Raw genomic sequence first — 15213 nt, 5'->3', positions numbered from 1 at the left:
AGTTTCTTTCTTCCCCTGGGTACTATAGTTTTGTTTGACCAGTGAGATTTGTCTTAAAATCTGGCTACTTTTGATATCATTTCTTCTATCTTACACATTCATTTGATAAAGGCAGAGATTGTCTTTTTTAAAAGTCAGTTTACCCTACATAGTTTCTTGTACAATGCCTTATATATAGTAAGTACTCAATAAATATTTGTTGAATAACTGAGTCCCTGTCATGATATTAAACATTTGGGCTTTGTGATCACAACAGTTTTTTTGAAAGGCTGTTTTTCAAAGAAAAAATTTTAATTCAGCTTCTGTAAATATAATATTGGGCCCTTCTACTTTAATGAAGAATTTTTCTTACTGCAAATTAACTTGATAGAGGCTAATTGTTACTATGCCAATCAGTTTATAGTCATAGCTTTTATAAAAATGCATCTGAGGGTTGATAATCTTATGAGCCATTGTTTTTTCTCAGATAAATGGTTTCTAATCTGTGTTGTAAAGCAGTATTTTCTAATAGATTCTTCCACAGTAATGGAAATATTCTATATCTTTGTCAAGTATGGTAATTGTTAGCTATGTGGGCTGTTGAATATGAGTAGTGCAACTGAAAAACTGAATTTAAAATTTTGTTTTGTATTGCTCTAAGTTTTAATCGTCACATGTAGCTAGTGACTACTATATTGAAGAAAGGTAAAGATAGGAACTCAGCTATAGTCACTCTTGCTTGATGAAGAATAGGCAGTATCAGGTTGAGACATTTTAAATTTTGAAAATTAGATGATTTCTAGCAGAAGTGTGCCACCTAATAAAGCTTCACATAGATTCCCTTTTCTGTTTATTTGTTGTTTCTTATGTATGTTTCAAGGACTAGAAGTTGTTGGATTTAGCAGGCAACCAGTTAGACTAGTCCTTGTCCTCATGAATCGTAGTTACTTTAACATAGATGTTTTTATTTCTTGGATTTGTGTGTGTGTGTTGGTATAATTTTAGAGTTTATCATCCTCTGCCATTGTCTTCCCATCTGTTTCATGCCTGACAGTAAAGACCAAATGTTGCTCAGTGTACTGTTACTTAGCTTCTAGATAACTGTACCCTTTTACAAGTATGTCTAAGAAATCAAAGTGTTGTGGAGGTCTTGATATTTAATTTCTTAGGCATTATCCTTACCAAGAACAAGACAAGAGCTAAAGATGTTAACAGAATTTGCTACTTCTCTGGAGGTGGTGCTTCAGTGGTGATCAAGGTTTCCCTGTGCTCCCAGGAAATAGAAATAGTTAATATGTTTATTTTTAAATTCTCTCCCCTCTCCTTTCCCCTTTCTCTGTCTCGCTCCCTTCCTCCCTCTGGCAGTGGCAGTAACAGATAAAATATCACCACTTTCTTCTTGGAGAATTGGTACTTTTGGGGATGAGACCTACTACTTTTCAGTGTAATGCATGTAAACTTTGGTATGAGTTTGTTGTTAATAGATCAGTAGTATTTTTGTTACTTAGATAATGGAAATAGAAGAACAGAAGCAAAAGCAGTTGGAATTGCTTGAACAGATTGAGCAACAGAAGTTAAGATTAGAAACTGATTGCTTCAGAGCTCAGCTGGAAGAAGAAAAAAGAAAAACAACTCAACAGACTGGGGTAGGATGCAGGAAATCTCATCCCTATGTAGATTGTTGGAGGATAAGAACAGTCAATCTTAGTGTTCAGAAAAGCAAAACGCCTTTCTAATTTGTTTATCTTTTTTTAAATTATATATGTATATGTTTATACAAACCTGATTGATATATATATATGTATATACATATAAGTAAGTTTATACAAACCTGATGACTTTCATCTTTCAGTTTCTAGACAGTGCTGATACGATGACCATGACTTGTATGCAGTGTGTGTGTTGAGCTTTTGAACTTCCTTGACACTTAGCAAGAGTGACAGATTACTTCATTTCTCAACAATGGACGTGCCAGTCTTTTTTATTTAAAAAAAAAAAAAAAAAGGCTATATGGAACTATATGGAAGTTTATAATTATAGAACTTCAGTTTATGTAAAATACTCTAGTACTTGTTTCTGTGTTTGCCTTTTTATTAGTAGCTTTGTCTTTTACTAGGTCAGCACTGCTCCAGCATCATACACCATACGTTCTGATGAAGATAGGCACAGACAGATGATTCGTATTTATCAACAACAGCTATTACAGCAAAACAGGTATTAATTAGGGTACAGTTTTTATGTGATATTGTATGGCTACATTTTCAGGGTGTATTATTTGGTGTATATGAAGATCTTACCACGATTCCCTTTAGAACTATGACATGTGGATTTCTCGATTATGGCCACCCCTAGATTGAATGTAATGTATAAATACTTGAGAATGTAGGTTGTTTTTGTTTTCATCAAAAAGGAGTAACTTTTGTTTGTTTTGGGTAGGTTTCACAAGCAGTCTGTTGAAACAGCCAGGAAACGATTACTCGAATATCAGACAATGTTAAGAGGAAAGTACCCGTCCATGTCAGCTATACCAGTGATACCTGGTTCTGTTACATCAGTGCCACCACCAAAATCTGAAAGACCCAGTGTTCCATCAGAACATGAGGATCAAGGTCAGAGACCCAAGCTGAGTCCTAACAAACAACCTGTGCAGATCTCCAAATTAGAGCAACATTCTCAGGTTTCAAGCCAAAATTGCTTTCCACAAAGACAGGTAGAAACAACTGAAGTATTAGTCACTTCAGATGTTTTAGCCAAGCAAGCTTTGGAATCGCAAGAACACCAAAAGCAGCTCTCACAGACTGAAGTACAACAGAGAGACTACAAATTGGTTGCTACAGATTCTCAAATGCTTTCAAGGGCTTTATCACATGATAAGCCACTGACAGTACAGGATGCTAGAGAAAGAGCTGAAACATCTGGGGCAACAGCTTTTCAAAGTTTAGACTCCCAGCAAGTGTTCTCAGAGAACAATGAAAGTGTATCTTCTAAGTTAATTGAACCATCTTCATTCCTACCATTGGTAGCTGAGCATTCTTTCAGTTCTCTGCCTACTAAAGTCGAGTCTGGAGAAATCCAGCAACCCTTTTCAACTGTGAGCAAAGGTATAGTTTCTGTAAGCCATTCTGTAGCTGGCCAAATGCAGGATAAGTCTTTGCCATTCTCAGAAAATATCATAGCCCAGCAAAGTAATTTGAAGGCTCTCCAAAAACAGTTAGACCTACAGAAGGAAGTTCTTCGGACAAGACAGGAAGCTCAGGAACAATTGCTTTTGTGTAAACAGAAAGAGTTAGAAGGGCAAACTGGCCTTTCTATATTCCTTCCATTAATACCTCTGAATTCATTTGCTTCACTGCCTTCAGCCCAAGCTGAGTCAAGGAGAATCCAGGAATCTTCTCCAACCAAGAAAGAGACTGGAGTTTCCTCAGGCCATCCTGGGGTCCCACAGCTTCAGGATAGGCTTAATTTTAAATTTTTCCAAGAACAGTTAAAAGCGCAGAGGGACAGCCTTCAGGCTAGGCGGGAAGCCCAGGAAGTATTATGTGTGCATAAACAGAATGAGTTGGATGGGAGAGTATGGGCTGAACAGACTGGGTCCTCTTCTCTCCCACCTCAAGTAGCTCAGCATACATTTACTTCACTGCCTTCTGCTGGTCCTCAGTCTGGAAAAATCCAGGACCAGTATTCATCTAAGACTGAGAAGGAGCGTCCCTCAATCCAGACTGAAATGCCTGCATCTCAGGATGGGTCTTTAGGTTTCCCACAACAGTTCCAACCTTTGCATGATTGTTTGAAGTTGCTCCAAGAGCAGCTAATTACACAGAGGGATGCTCTCCAGGCCAGGCATGAAGCCCAAGTGGAATTACTTTCATGTAAACAAAGGGATTTGGAAGATGCTAAGTCTGTGCAGATGAGTTCTTCATTCCTGCCAGTGGTCACTCAACATTCACTTGCTTCACAAGTTTCAGCTAAAACTGAGCCTAGGGGAATTCAGAACTTTTATTTCTCTGAGAGGGATAGTGTTATTCCCTCAAGTAATTTGGTAATGCCAGCATTTCAGGATGCATCTCTTAGTTTTCCGCAGTATAGTCTGCCACAGCAGGAAAATTTAACAGCACTCCACAATCAGTCACACCTTCAGAGGGTAATATTTGGTGATAAACAAGAAACTCAGGAATTTGTACACAAACAAAGTGAATTAGAAAAAATTTTCCTTTTTGAACAGACTGGCACCTCTTTGTCTCAGGGAGCTGAATCTGAAAGATGCCAGGAATACATGTCATTCAGGAGTGACAGTACTGTTCCCTTGAGCCAATGGAAGATCCCAAGATCTCAGGAAAGACTTCTGGGATTTTCAAGACATACACAACCTCTGCAAGGTAATTTGGAAGGACAGCAAGAACAGTTAGACAGAGAAGAGGAGGCCCTTCAGTTCAGCCAGAGATCCCAAGGGAATATATCTTCTGAACAGACTTGCCCCTCGTTCACATCCCGGTTAGGGCAGCTCCCTCTCACTTCGTTGCCTTCTGCTGAATCTTGGGAACCTCTTTCAGCAGAGAGTAAGAGTAGAACTTCTTCAAGCCGTTTTCAGATCCCAGCATTGCAGGATAGACTTTGGAAGTTATCACAGCTTATCCAGCCTCAGCAAGATAACCTGAAGTCACTCCAAGAACAGTTAGCTACACAGAGGGAAGCCATCATTCAGTCTAAACAGGAAGCTCAGCAAGAATTTCTTTTGCACAAACAGGGTGAGTGGAAGGGGAGAGTGTCTCCTGAGCAGGTTGGCACTTCCTCCTTCCTACTCCAAGTCATACAGCCTCCTTTTGCTCCATTACCTCCTAGTGAAGCTGGTAGAATCCAAGAATCTTGTTCAACTAAGAGTGATAATATAGTCTCCTCGGGTCATTCTGAGATACCAAGGTTGCCTGATAGACTTTTAGGTTTACCACAGTCTGTTTTGCCTCAACGAGATTATCCAGTCACATTTCAACAAGAACATTTGTATGCCCAGACAAACCCTCTTCCATGTAGTGAGAAAATCCAAAGAGAGTTGGTTTTGCCCAGACAATATACACTTGAGGGAAAGTCACCTGAGCATTTTCTCCAACCTCACCATGGTGATTTAAAGGCCTGTCAACGGCAGTTAGATATACAAAGGGAAGCCCAAGAAGAATTCCTTTTGCAAACACTAAATAAATTGGAAAAAGGGGTCTCAGCTGAGCAGACCAGCGCCTCTTCATCCTTATCCCATGTAGCACTGCCTGTTGCTGACTCTGAAGGAATGCCAAAGTGTTTTCCAGCCAGAAGTGACCTTGCTGGTTCCTCAAGTCATCCTGAGATTCTAAGACCTCAGGAGAGGCCTTTGCATTTATCCCAGGCTGTTCTGCCTCAGCAAGACCATGTGTCCACACAGTTGGGCTTGCACGGTGAAGTGCTGCGTTTTAGTGAAAAGGCCCAGGAAGAACTGCTTAGAGGCAGTCAGACAAAACTGATAGAAGGTGATGCTTCTGGGCAGCCTGTTCCCTCTTTGCTTCTATCCAAGGAAAGAGAACATTCGTTTATTCCACTACCTTTTGCTGAGGTAAAATCTCAAAACATTTGTGAATTGTATTCAGACAAGATTGAATGTGCAGCTCCCTCTAGTGCTTCTGTGTGCCCAAGACCTCAAGATAGAATTTTGAGTTTTTCACAACCCATCTTTGCTCAGCGAGATAACTGGGGCCTTCAGAAGCAGTTGGAGCTACAAAAAGAAGCTCTGCATTTTAGTCAGAAAGCCCAAGAGGTATTGCCTGTACAGACACAGACAGCCTTGCAGCAGCAGACACAGAAACATTGGGAGACTCTGAAGGATTTCTTCAAAGACAGCCAGGTATGTATTAAACTTGAATATCTAAGAATTAAACATCACCAGTAACCCGATGACTCAGGTAACTCAGCCAAACTAAATACTTGTTTTACTCCTAGGCTGAAATAAGTTCTTAGTTATTGAGAATAAGTGGTTTGAACTTAACTGGGCTTCAATTTTCTACCTTAAATAACATGGGAATTAAAACATAAAAATTCATCTGCCTAGTATGGTGTTTATGAGGTTAATAGTTATTTGAAACCCAACTAATTTCAGCCAGTAGTTTGATACAACCAAATGCAAACATCATTAAAAGTGTAGGATGTGTTTTGAAGTTTTGTTATAAAGAGTTTTGAGCTTACCACAAGATTAAATTGTAAAATAACTAGTTAGCAGAATTTCTCTTAGGCAAATAGCAGACTTTGTGCTTTCTCTATAGCACTTTGTTGACATTTGTATAGAATCAAAATGTGTACTGTCTTTTTCTTTAATTGACAATACTAACACCTGGTATAAAAGTGGTGTGATTTTAGGCTGATGAACATTTGGACCTGCTGCTTGTGACTGAATTGTTGAGAGGACTCTGGTTTCTATTTATAGTTTCTCTATATGGGAGACAGTAGATCCCCCTATATATGAATGTGTCTATTGTCTTTTAAAAGACTGTTTCCTAAATTTATGAGTTAGCCTGAACAGAATTCTATAGATCCTTTGATGCTCAGGAGAAGTTTGAATTCATGAGAATGTGAGGTCTGGGGATACTCAAATCTAATCTCAAAAGGTGCAGTGGAGGCTGTTCTTGAGGTTCAAGGCTGTGACTGGTTGTTCTTTTCAGTGGAATTACTACCCTTTCAATATTAGATGTACTTCTCATTTTTTTAATTTATAGATAAATTTGTAATAATGTGGTTGGAGCTGTTTGTTTGCTTGAGGTACTAATTGAAGAAAGGAGATACAAATCTAGTAACTTCACATGATCCTTCATCCTGTGTCATCCCCACCCTCATCTATCCTCTTTTTCAGGAAAGTAAGCCCACAGTTGAAAATGATTTTGAAACCCAGAAGCTCAAAGAATGGCTTCCTCATCTCCACTATCAAGAAAACATTGGTCCTGCAGACAGGAGCAACTGTGATGATCATCAGCTCCTTTCAGAAGGTAGTAATGCCAAACAAAGTGGTAAGATACTAATAATTGCATTCTGTTGCACTCATTATCCTGATGTTGATTCTTTGCTTTCACCTCCTGCACTTGCTAGTTGAAGAAGTTCATTGTGTTAACGGATCTGTATTGTGCCCAACTTTGTCTTTTGACTTGATAGGTGTGCATCAGGCCAAAGAACTGGGTAGGAAATCCTCAAAACCACCTGTAGCAAAAATAAGAGGTGGATTGGACTTGAATCAACATGAACTTAGTGCCATACAAGAGGTAGAATCACCAACAAGTGGCAGAACTTCTATACTAGGTAAAAAGATGGTTTGATAAAATGATTTTTTAATAGTTTGCTAGTTTTCTGTAGTTATTTCAGGATGCTAAATATTTTGTGGCTGTTGAAGAAACCTAGACTATGAGTACTCATGAAGGGGAAAAAGTGGTTTATATAAACAGTATTTAAAACATGGACTTTAAGAAATACATCATTAGGTAACTAAATTCTTTATATATGGGAGAAAGCAATTTATTGTAGACAAAAATTCTTTGTCTCCTTATTCTGACATTCTTGCTTCCCTCTGCTGCTTGCTGCTGCTGCTAAGTCGCTTCAGTCTTACCCGACTCTGTGCGACCCCATAGACGGTAGCCCCCCAGGCTCCGCCGTCCCTGGGATTCTCCAGGCAAGAACACTGGAGTGGGTTGCCATTTCCTTCTCCTCTGGTTCCTTCCTAAACCAGTTTCTTTAGGATATAACTTTTTTCTTTTTTTTTCCCTCTCTCTCTTTTCCCGTACTGCTCTTTCACCTCAGTATCTTCACTGCTCTTTTCCTGTATCTTTCACAGGATAATTATGGTGTTTAAAATCCTGGCTGTAAGGACTGTTAGGACATGTATATTTCTTTTCTGTGCTTCTTCAGAGATCCAGTTATCTGGAAAAATTTCTTCTGTTGATCCTTAATAAAAGTTTTATTTTCGTTTTATAGTTGTTTTTAGATTTTACACTCAACCAGATGGTTTTATTGATCAAATTTATCCAAGCAGACTCTTTGAAGGGGGAAAATAAGCTTTGTTAATAGAAAGATACAAGGAAGTTTACTATTGATACTAGCTATTTAGGTCTTGTGAAAGTTGCTTAGTTATGTCTGACTCTTTGCCACCCCATGGACTGTATAGTCCCTGAAATTCTCCAGGCCAGAATACTGGAGTGGGTAGCCTTTCCCTTCTCTAGGGGATCTTCCCAACCCAGGGATTGAACCCACATCTCCCGCATTGCCGGCGGATTCTTTACCAGCTAGCCTCAAGGGAAGCCCATTTAGGTCTTAAGCCATAAAATATTGTACTTTTGTTTCTGGCTAAAAGAGTTTAAGAAGGTAGAAATTCTGAATAACTCTTAAGAGTCATTCCACATTTTGTTTTCTTCTTATGTCTTATGGAAATTATAACATAAAGTAAGTATTCTGTTTATTAGTAGGCTTTGGAAGCTTTGCTTCATTTTGCACTATTTGGTAAACACAACTATTCAGGAATAGAATGGTGCTTTCCCTGATTCAGATTGAGCATTGGGAATTTCTCACCATTGATTCCTATAAATTAATGAGTTGTGTTTGAGATTGCAAAAATGTCGTCTTGCTTAGAAGGGAAAGCTGTATATTCCCTCACCTACACCTCCTTACCCTTTAGCCCGTTTTCAGTGAAAAGTACCCAATGTAAGTCTTGACAGTTTCCTTGTCTATACCTCTCCAACACCCAACAGATTACCAGTTCTTTTCAGTTCTAGATGATCGACTCTGTTTGCATTCCCACTGCCGTTTCTAGTTGATTCACTTGTTTCCATTCCCATGACTACCCTTTTAATTCAGGCTGTCATTTCCTTCTTGAAAGACTGCTGCAAACCCCCATGTCTCCCTGTTTCTAGCCTAGCATTACTTTCATTCATTTTTCCATGATGTACTCAGAGTAATTTACCTCTATTGCCCTGTGTTTAAAACTCTTCAGTAGTTTCCCCTTGGCTGGAGGGTGAGTCTAAACTAAGTCTTAAGTCCCTAGCTTCATCCACCAGGGCCTTCATAGTCTTGCTCCCTCCCTTCAGGGTTGAGTTTGGTGCCACTTTGTGGCATAAACTTTGCCTGGACTATCACGTGACCTTCTCGTGTGCTCTTTGGGAGCTTTCATCATAGCCTTTATCACACTTCTTCGGGAAGTAATTTAATCACATAATTAAAGGCAACTAGTGCTAAAAGATTACAGCATGAAACAGCATTTCTTCTTGCCCCTACACACCCCTCACCCCTTAATCCTACTCACCAGACACAGTCACTTTTGAAGCCTCCTTGGTGGTGCTTCTTGTATTTGCTTCTTTAGATGGCAGTGGATTTTAGTAAAAACTAAGCGAAATACTAAATACCACTAAAATAATTTGAGATCACATTTTCTCTATCTGTGGGAACACCTTTCTTTAAGTTGGAAATTAAATGATACATTCTTTTTTTAATTGAAGGATAATTGCTTTACAGAATTTTCTTGTTTTCTGTCAAACCTCAACCTGAATCAGCCATAGGCACACATATATCCCCTCCCCCCTGAACATCCCCCCACCACCTTCCCCCATATCCCACGCCTCCAGGTTGACACAGAGCCCCTGTTTGTTTCTTAGCCATACAGCAAATTCCTGTTGGCCATCCACCCCACATATGATAATGTAAGTTTCCATATTTCTCTTTGCATACATCTCACCCTCTCCTCCCCTCTCCCCATGTCCATGAATCTATTCTCTATGTCTGTTTCTCCACCGCCACCCTATAAGTAAATTCTTCAGTACCATTTTTCTAGATTCCATATATATGCGTTAGAATACAATATTTTATCTTTCTTTTTCTGACTTACTTCACTCCGTATAATAGGTTCTAGCTTCATCCATCTCATTAGAACTGACCTGAAGGTGTTCCTTTTTATGGCTGAGTGATACTCCATTGTGTATATGCACCACAACTCCTTTATCCATTCATCTGTTGATGGACATCTAGGTTGCTTCCATGTTCTAGCTATTGAAAATAGTGCTGCAATGAAAAATGGGATACATGTGTCTTTCAGTTTTGGTCTCCTCAGGGTATATGCCTCGGAGTGGGAATACTGGGTCATTGGTGGTTTTATTCCTAGTTCTTTAAGGAATCTCCGTACCATCTTCCATAGTGGCTGTACAGTTTAATCCCCACCAACAGTGCAAGAGTGTTCCCTTCTCTCCACACTCTCTCCAGCATTTATTGTTTGTAGACTTTTTGATGAGGGCCATTCTGACTGGTGTGAGGTGATATCTTCTTGTCGTTTTGATTTGCATTTCTCTAATAATGAGCAATATTGAGCATCTTTTCATGTGTTTGTTAGCCATCTGTATGTCTTCTTTGGAGAAATTTCTGTTTAGGTCTTTTTCCCACTTTCTGATTGGTTATTTGTTTTTCTGGTAGTGAGTTGTATGAGCTGCTTGTATATTTTGGAAATAACTCCTTTGTCCGTTGCTTCATTTGCTGTTATTTTCTCCCATTCTGAGGGTTGTCTTTTCACCTTGCCTATAGTTTCCTTTGCTGTCCAAAAGCTTTTAAGTTTAATCAGGTCCCACTTGTTTACTTTCGTTTTTATTTCCATTACTCTAGGAGATGGGTGGGTCATAGAGGATCTTGCTTTATGTCACCAAGTGCTCTGCCTATGTTTTCCTGTAAGAGTTTTACAGTTTCTAGTCTTAAATTTAGGTCTTTAATCCATTTTGAGTTTATCTTTGTGTATGGTGTTAGGAAGTGTTTTAATTTCATTCTTTTATATGTAGCTGTGCAGTTTTCTCAGCACCATTTATTGAAGAGGCTATCTTTGCCCCGTTGTATATTCTTGCCTCTTTGTCAAATATAAGGTACCCGTAGGTTGATGGGTTTATTTCTGGGCTTTCTATCTTGTTCTGTTGGTCTGTGTTTCTGTTTTTGGGCCAGTACCATACTGTCTTGATAACGGTAGCTTTGTAGTATACCCTGAAGTCAGGAAGGTTGATTCCTCCAGTTCTACTCTTCTTTCTCAAGACTGCTTTGGCTCTTCAGGGTCTTGTGTTTCCATATGAATTGTGAAATTTTTTGTTCTAGTTCTGTGAAAAATGCCATTGGTAATTTGATAAAGAGTGCATTGAATCTGTAGATTGTGTTTGGTAGTATAGTCATTTTCACAACATTGATTCTTCCTACACAGGAACATGGAATATCTCTCCATCTGTTTGTCATCTTTGAAGTCTTTCATTAGTGTCTTATAATTTTCTGTGCACAGTTCTTTTGTCTCCTTAGGTAAGTTTATTCCTAGATATTTAATTCTTTTTGTTGCAGCAGTGAATGGGATTCCTTAGTTCTTCTTTCTGATATTTCATTGTTAGTATATAGAAATGCAGGTGATTTCTGTGTGTTGATTTTGTATCCTGCAACCTTGCTAAATTCACTGATTAGCTCTAGTAATTTTCTGATACTGTCTTTAGGGTTTTCTATGTACACTATCATGTCATCTGCAGACTGAGAACTTTACTTCTTCCTTTCTGCTCTGGATTCATTTTATTTCTTTTTCTTCTCTGACTGCTGTAGCTAGGACTTCCAGAACTATGTTGAATAATAGTGGGGAAAGTGGGCACCCTTGTCTTATTCTTGATAGGGGGAATGCTTTCAGTTTTTCACCATTGAGATGAATGATACATTCTTGACAAGGCTATTATTGCCTCCAAAAGGGGTGAAAATTGGTTTAGGGGGAGATGAAAAAGTCTTACTTTTTATGTATCAAAGTACAAATGTACATAAAATGATATATGGTATAATTATTTACATAATCTTTTTTTATTAACATATTTCTACTTTTATTTGTAGATAATGTGTGTATTTGTAAAAATAGTTTCATTTAATATTTGTCACCTTTTGTAGTTTCATACTTTGTGAATACTATCCCTTGTCTTTGAAAACAGAGCTTCTGAAACTGTCTTTGAAGGACCAGGGTGTTCTCTATTCCTTTCAGACCAATATTTTGTTAAGTTACAGACCATGTAGTTGAATGTCAGAGCAATGTTATACTGGTATTAAAGTTTCAAAATGTTTACTCTTCCCCCCAAAAAAAGATATACAGGATATATATAGTTATTAAATTTCATAGAGTTGGGAAGCCATTAGGGGAAAAGTCTTTAAAAGGCTCCTTAGGTGGGTGACGATAAAGTTGAGAAAATCTGAGCTAAATTTCTTCTCTGTAGTTTATTTATTTTGCCTTTACCTTCTAAGAGCATTGTCTCAGCTTTTTTACTAACATTTCTTAGAAATTTTTATATTGGCTCTCAAAGTATAGTCTCTAAAAGCTTGTCCTCTTTTCTGTTTCTTTTCATAGCATCTTGCTTTTGTTCCGTGGATGCAGGATACTACCTACACTGAATATTTATAGGATTTTGTTTGTTCAGGTTCCTGTATTTTCTGTCTGGGTCCTTCCTTGTTTGTTTGTTTTTCTCCTGTGTGAAATTTTAGAATTTTTAAAATCTAAAATCTTGCTTATTTCAGTGGAACACTGAATGGCTAATTGGAAATTTTATAGGTGGGGACCTTATTTACTTCTGGATTTCATTGAAAAGGTGGCTTTTCATTGAGGACTGTCCACTTAGTACCTGTGGTTATTTTACCTGAGCAATTTACAATTTAGTTTCTTCAAAGAAAGATCCTCTAGCTTTGATACAAGCCTGGCTATTTGTGCTATGGAGGCAGACCTGAGGGACCTGAGAAGAGGATGTAGACTTTCTTTCAATACCCCTGATTTCCTTATGCCATTCTTTTTCTTCCCTGCACCCTTGCCCCATTCTGTGCCTGTTCCCCCTGATTTCAGAGTGTAGCTGTGGGCACATGGCTAAGAGGATAGCGGGAAATCCATCAGGGTCTCCCCACACAGGCGTGAATCCTGTCAGCCGTGGCGCTGGTGCTTTTCCCCTTAGAAGGTGACCCTTTGACACTTTTGCAGTTTGAGGGTCTGATAAATTTGATCACAGATCTGTAGCATTCCATTTCTCCAGAGAATAAACCTTTCGTCTTCCCTGGGGATGATGTTGAGAGACAGGAATCTCCAGTGATGGGAGGGCTCTTTTCCAAGTACATGTTTTTAAACCTTCTACCTGCTTTCAGTTCCCTAATACACACCGTTATTTTGTAATACATCTTGCCTCTTAATTCTCAAGTTTTTCTGGAGTTGCCTCCAGTAAATTAGCTTCTACTTCTGAGTGTCTCCCATTCCTTTGTTTCATAAGTGTTTATTTCAAGCATAAATATTAATAAGTACTTTGAAAATCACCCTCAGGTAGATACCATCCAGGTCAGGAATTGGAATGTAAGAGAACTCCATAAACTCTTCCTTTGTACTCTTGATATTAACTCTTCTTTCTCAACATCATCCCCAGGGAAGACGAAAGGTTTATTCTCTGGAGAAATGGAATGCTACACACCGTGATCAGATTTATCGCAGACCCTCAAACTGCAAAAGTGTCAAAGGGTCACCTTCTAAGGGGAAAAGCACCAGCGCCACGGCTGACAGGATTCATGCCTGTGTGGGGAGACCCCGATGGATTTCCGGCTATCCTCTTGGCCATGTGGCCACAGCTGCACTCGGAAATCAGGGGGAACAGGCACAGAATGGGGCAAGGGTGCAGGGAAGAAAAAGAATGGCATAAGGAAATCAGGGTAAACACCTGAATTGGTCCCTTATACCACAGATTAGCTGTGGCAGTTTTTGAATTTTATATTATGAATACATATTATACCTTTACAATATTAATGGTTAGTAAGTTCTCCAGGCATATTAAAAACTTAGTAAAATTGAAGTAAAACAATGTAAAGGCTGTGTGAAAGTTAAGCAGTTACTTTTTCTTGATACATTGATCAAACCTTTAAGAGTTTAGATTTTTACCCTTTTTAGTTTCAAGAAACATAAGTTTCTAACATTCAGTAAGTCAGTTTTTTTTCCTCCCAGGTAAACCTGATTTTTGTCAAGACAGAGACCCCCTGAGGGTCTCAATAAGCCGAGAACAAAGTTTTCTTGGGAGCCCTCTGGACCGTGATCCATTTGGTTGTCTTCACCCAGTTGCTCAGGAGAACATCTGTGGTGATGACTCTGATAAAGCAGGTGAGAGAGAAAGGAATCAAAAGTGGAATTGCTGTGCACAAGAGTATGTGGGCAGAAGATAATTATTGTAGCGTTGCGTGTAATGAAAAATGGTAAATAACTTCAGTAAAACTGCAGTTTTGTGAAAGTGTTAAATGAGAGGAGAAAAGTTTGTTCATGCATTTGAAAACTGTCTGAAATAAGAATCAGTGTGTTAGTACAGGTTAACCCTTGTTGGAGATTGGGTTTCACTGTCTATTTCCTATGTTTACATACTGTAAAATTTTTTCCCATAAGAAGCCTATATTCCATAAGCAAAAAGTTGAATAAGGAAAGTGAAGCTTATTTAGATAATAAGTAATTTCACATCTGTGGCATTCTAAATGAGCTGCTTTATGTTTAGTTTTAAATGCTGAAAAGTATTAAAGAACAAGTTACAAGGAAAAAACTTTAAATGACTAAAATCTGCCACTCAGAGACAACTGATGTTAATTTTCTTGCTTTTGAATTTATGCATGTTTATAACAGGCTGTTTTTTACGTGTAATATTGACCCTACAGAGCATAGTTCCAGTACTGCTTCATTACTTCTAAAGTATCTTTTTAAAAGTTGCCTTTTTCTAACCAGATTTCTTCTTATTTTAGCTATCACTTACACTTGGATAACTGTTACCTTAGTTGTATCTAGTGTTTAATAGAATGAGAAAAGAGCGAGACCTATTTTCTATATGGGAGTTTATAGAGAAATTGACTTCAGCATCTCCTTTTTAAATTGGAGATTGAAATAACTACAGATATAACTTCTGATGAATTATAGTTTTTGAAATTTTGAAATAAAACTATTAGCATTTTTTTTAGATTTGGCCAGTGAATACTAAAGGGCCTCCCTGATAACTCAATTGGTAAAGAATCCATCTGCAATGCAGGAGACCCGGGTTTGATTCCTGGGTCTGGAAGATCCGCTGGAGAAGGGATAGGCTACCCACTCTGGTATTCTTTGCTTCCCTGGTGGCTCAGCTGGTAAAGAATCTGCCTGCAATGTGGGAGACCTGGGTTCAGTCCCTGGGTTGGGAAGATCCCCTGGAAAAGGGAAAGGCTACTCACTGC

The 15213-nt window shown here is 38.6% G+C and overlaps 1 protein-coding gene across 1 annotated transcript in view; it reads left to right on the top strand.

The window, feature by feature from the left end:
• The window catches only part of CEP295 (centrosomal protein 295), a 48499-nt gene that overhangs the window by 21546 nt on the left and 11740 nt on the right, over positions 1-15213 (top strand). The window contains exons 13-18 of the mRNA XM_052661654.1: positions 1488-1625; positions 2096-2193; positions 2416-5845; positions 6845-6977; positions 7141-7284; positions 13976-14128. Coding sequence (XP_052517614.1) covers positions 1488-1625; positions 2096-2193; positions 2416-5845; positions 6845-6977; positions 7141-7284; positions 13976-14128 — 4096 coding nt within the window. The remainder of the gene's footprint in view (positions 1-1487; positions 1626-2095; positions 2194-2415; positions 5846-6844; positions 6978-7140; positions 7285-13975; positions 14129-15213) is intronic.

The sequence above is a fragment of the Budorcas taxicolor genome, chromosome 25, assembly GCF_023091745.1.
Source record: "Budorcas taxicolor isolate Tak-1 chromosome 25, Takin1.1, whole genome shotgun sequence".
NCBI classification, from domain to species: Eukaryota; Metazoa; Chordata; class Mammalia; order Artiodactyla; family Bovidae; genus Budorcas; species Budorcas taxicolor.
Note: the sequence above shows the minus strand (reverse complement) of the source record. Positions and strands in the feature narration are given on the sequence as shown.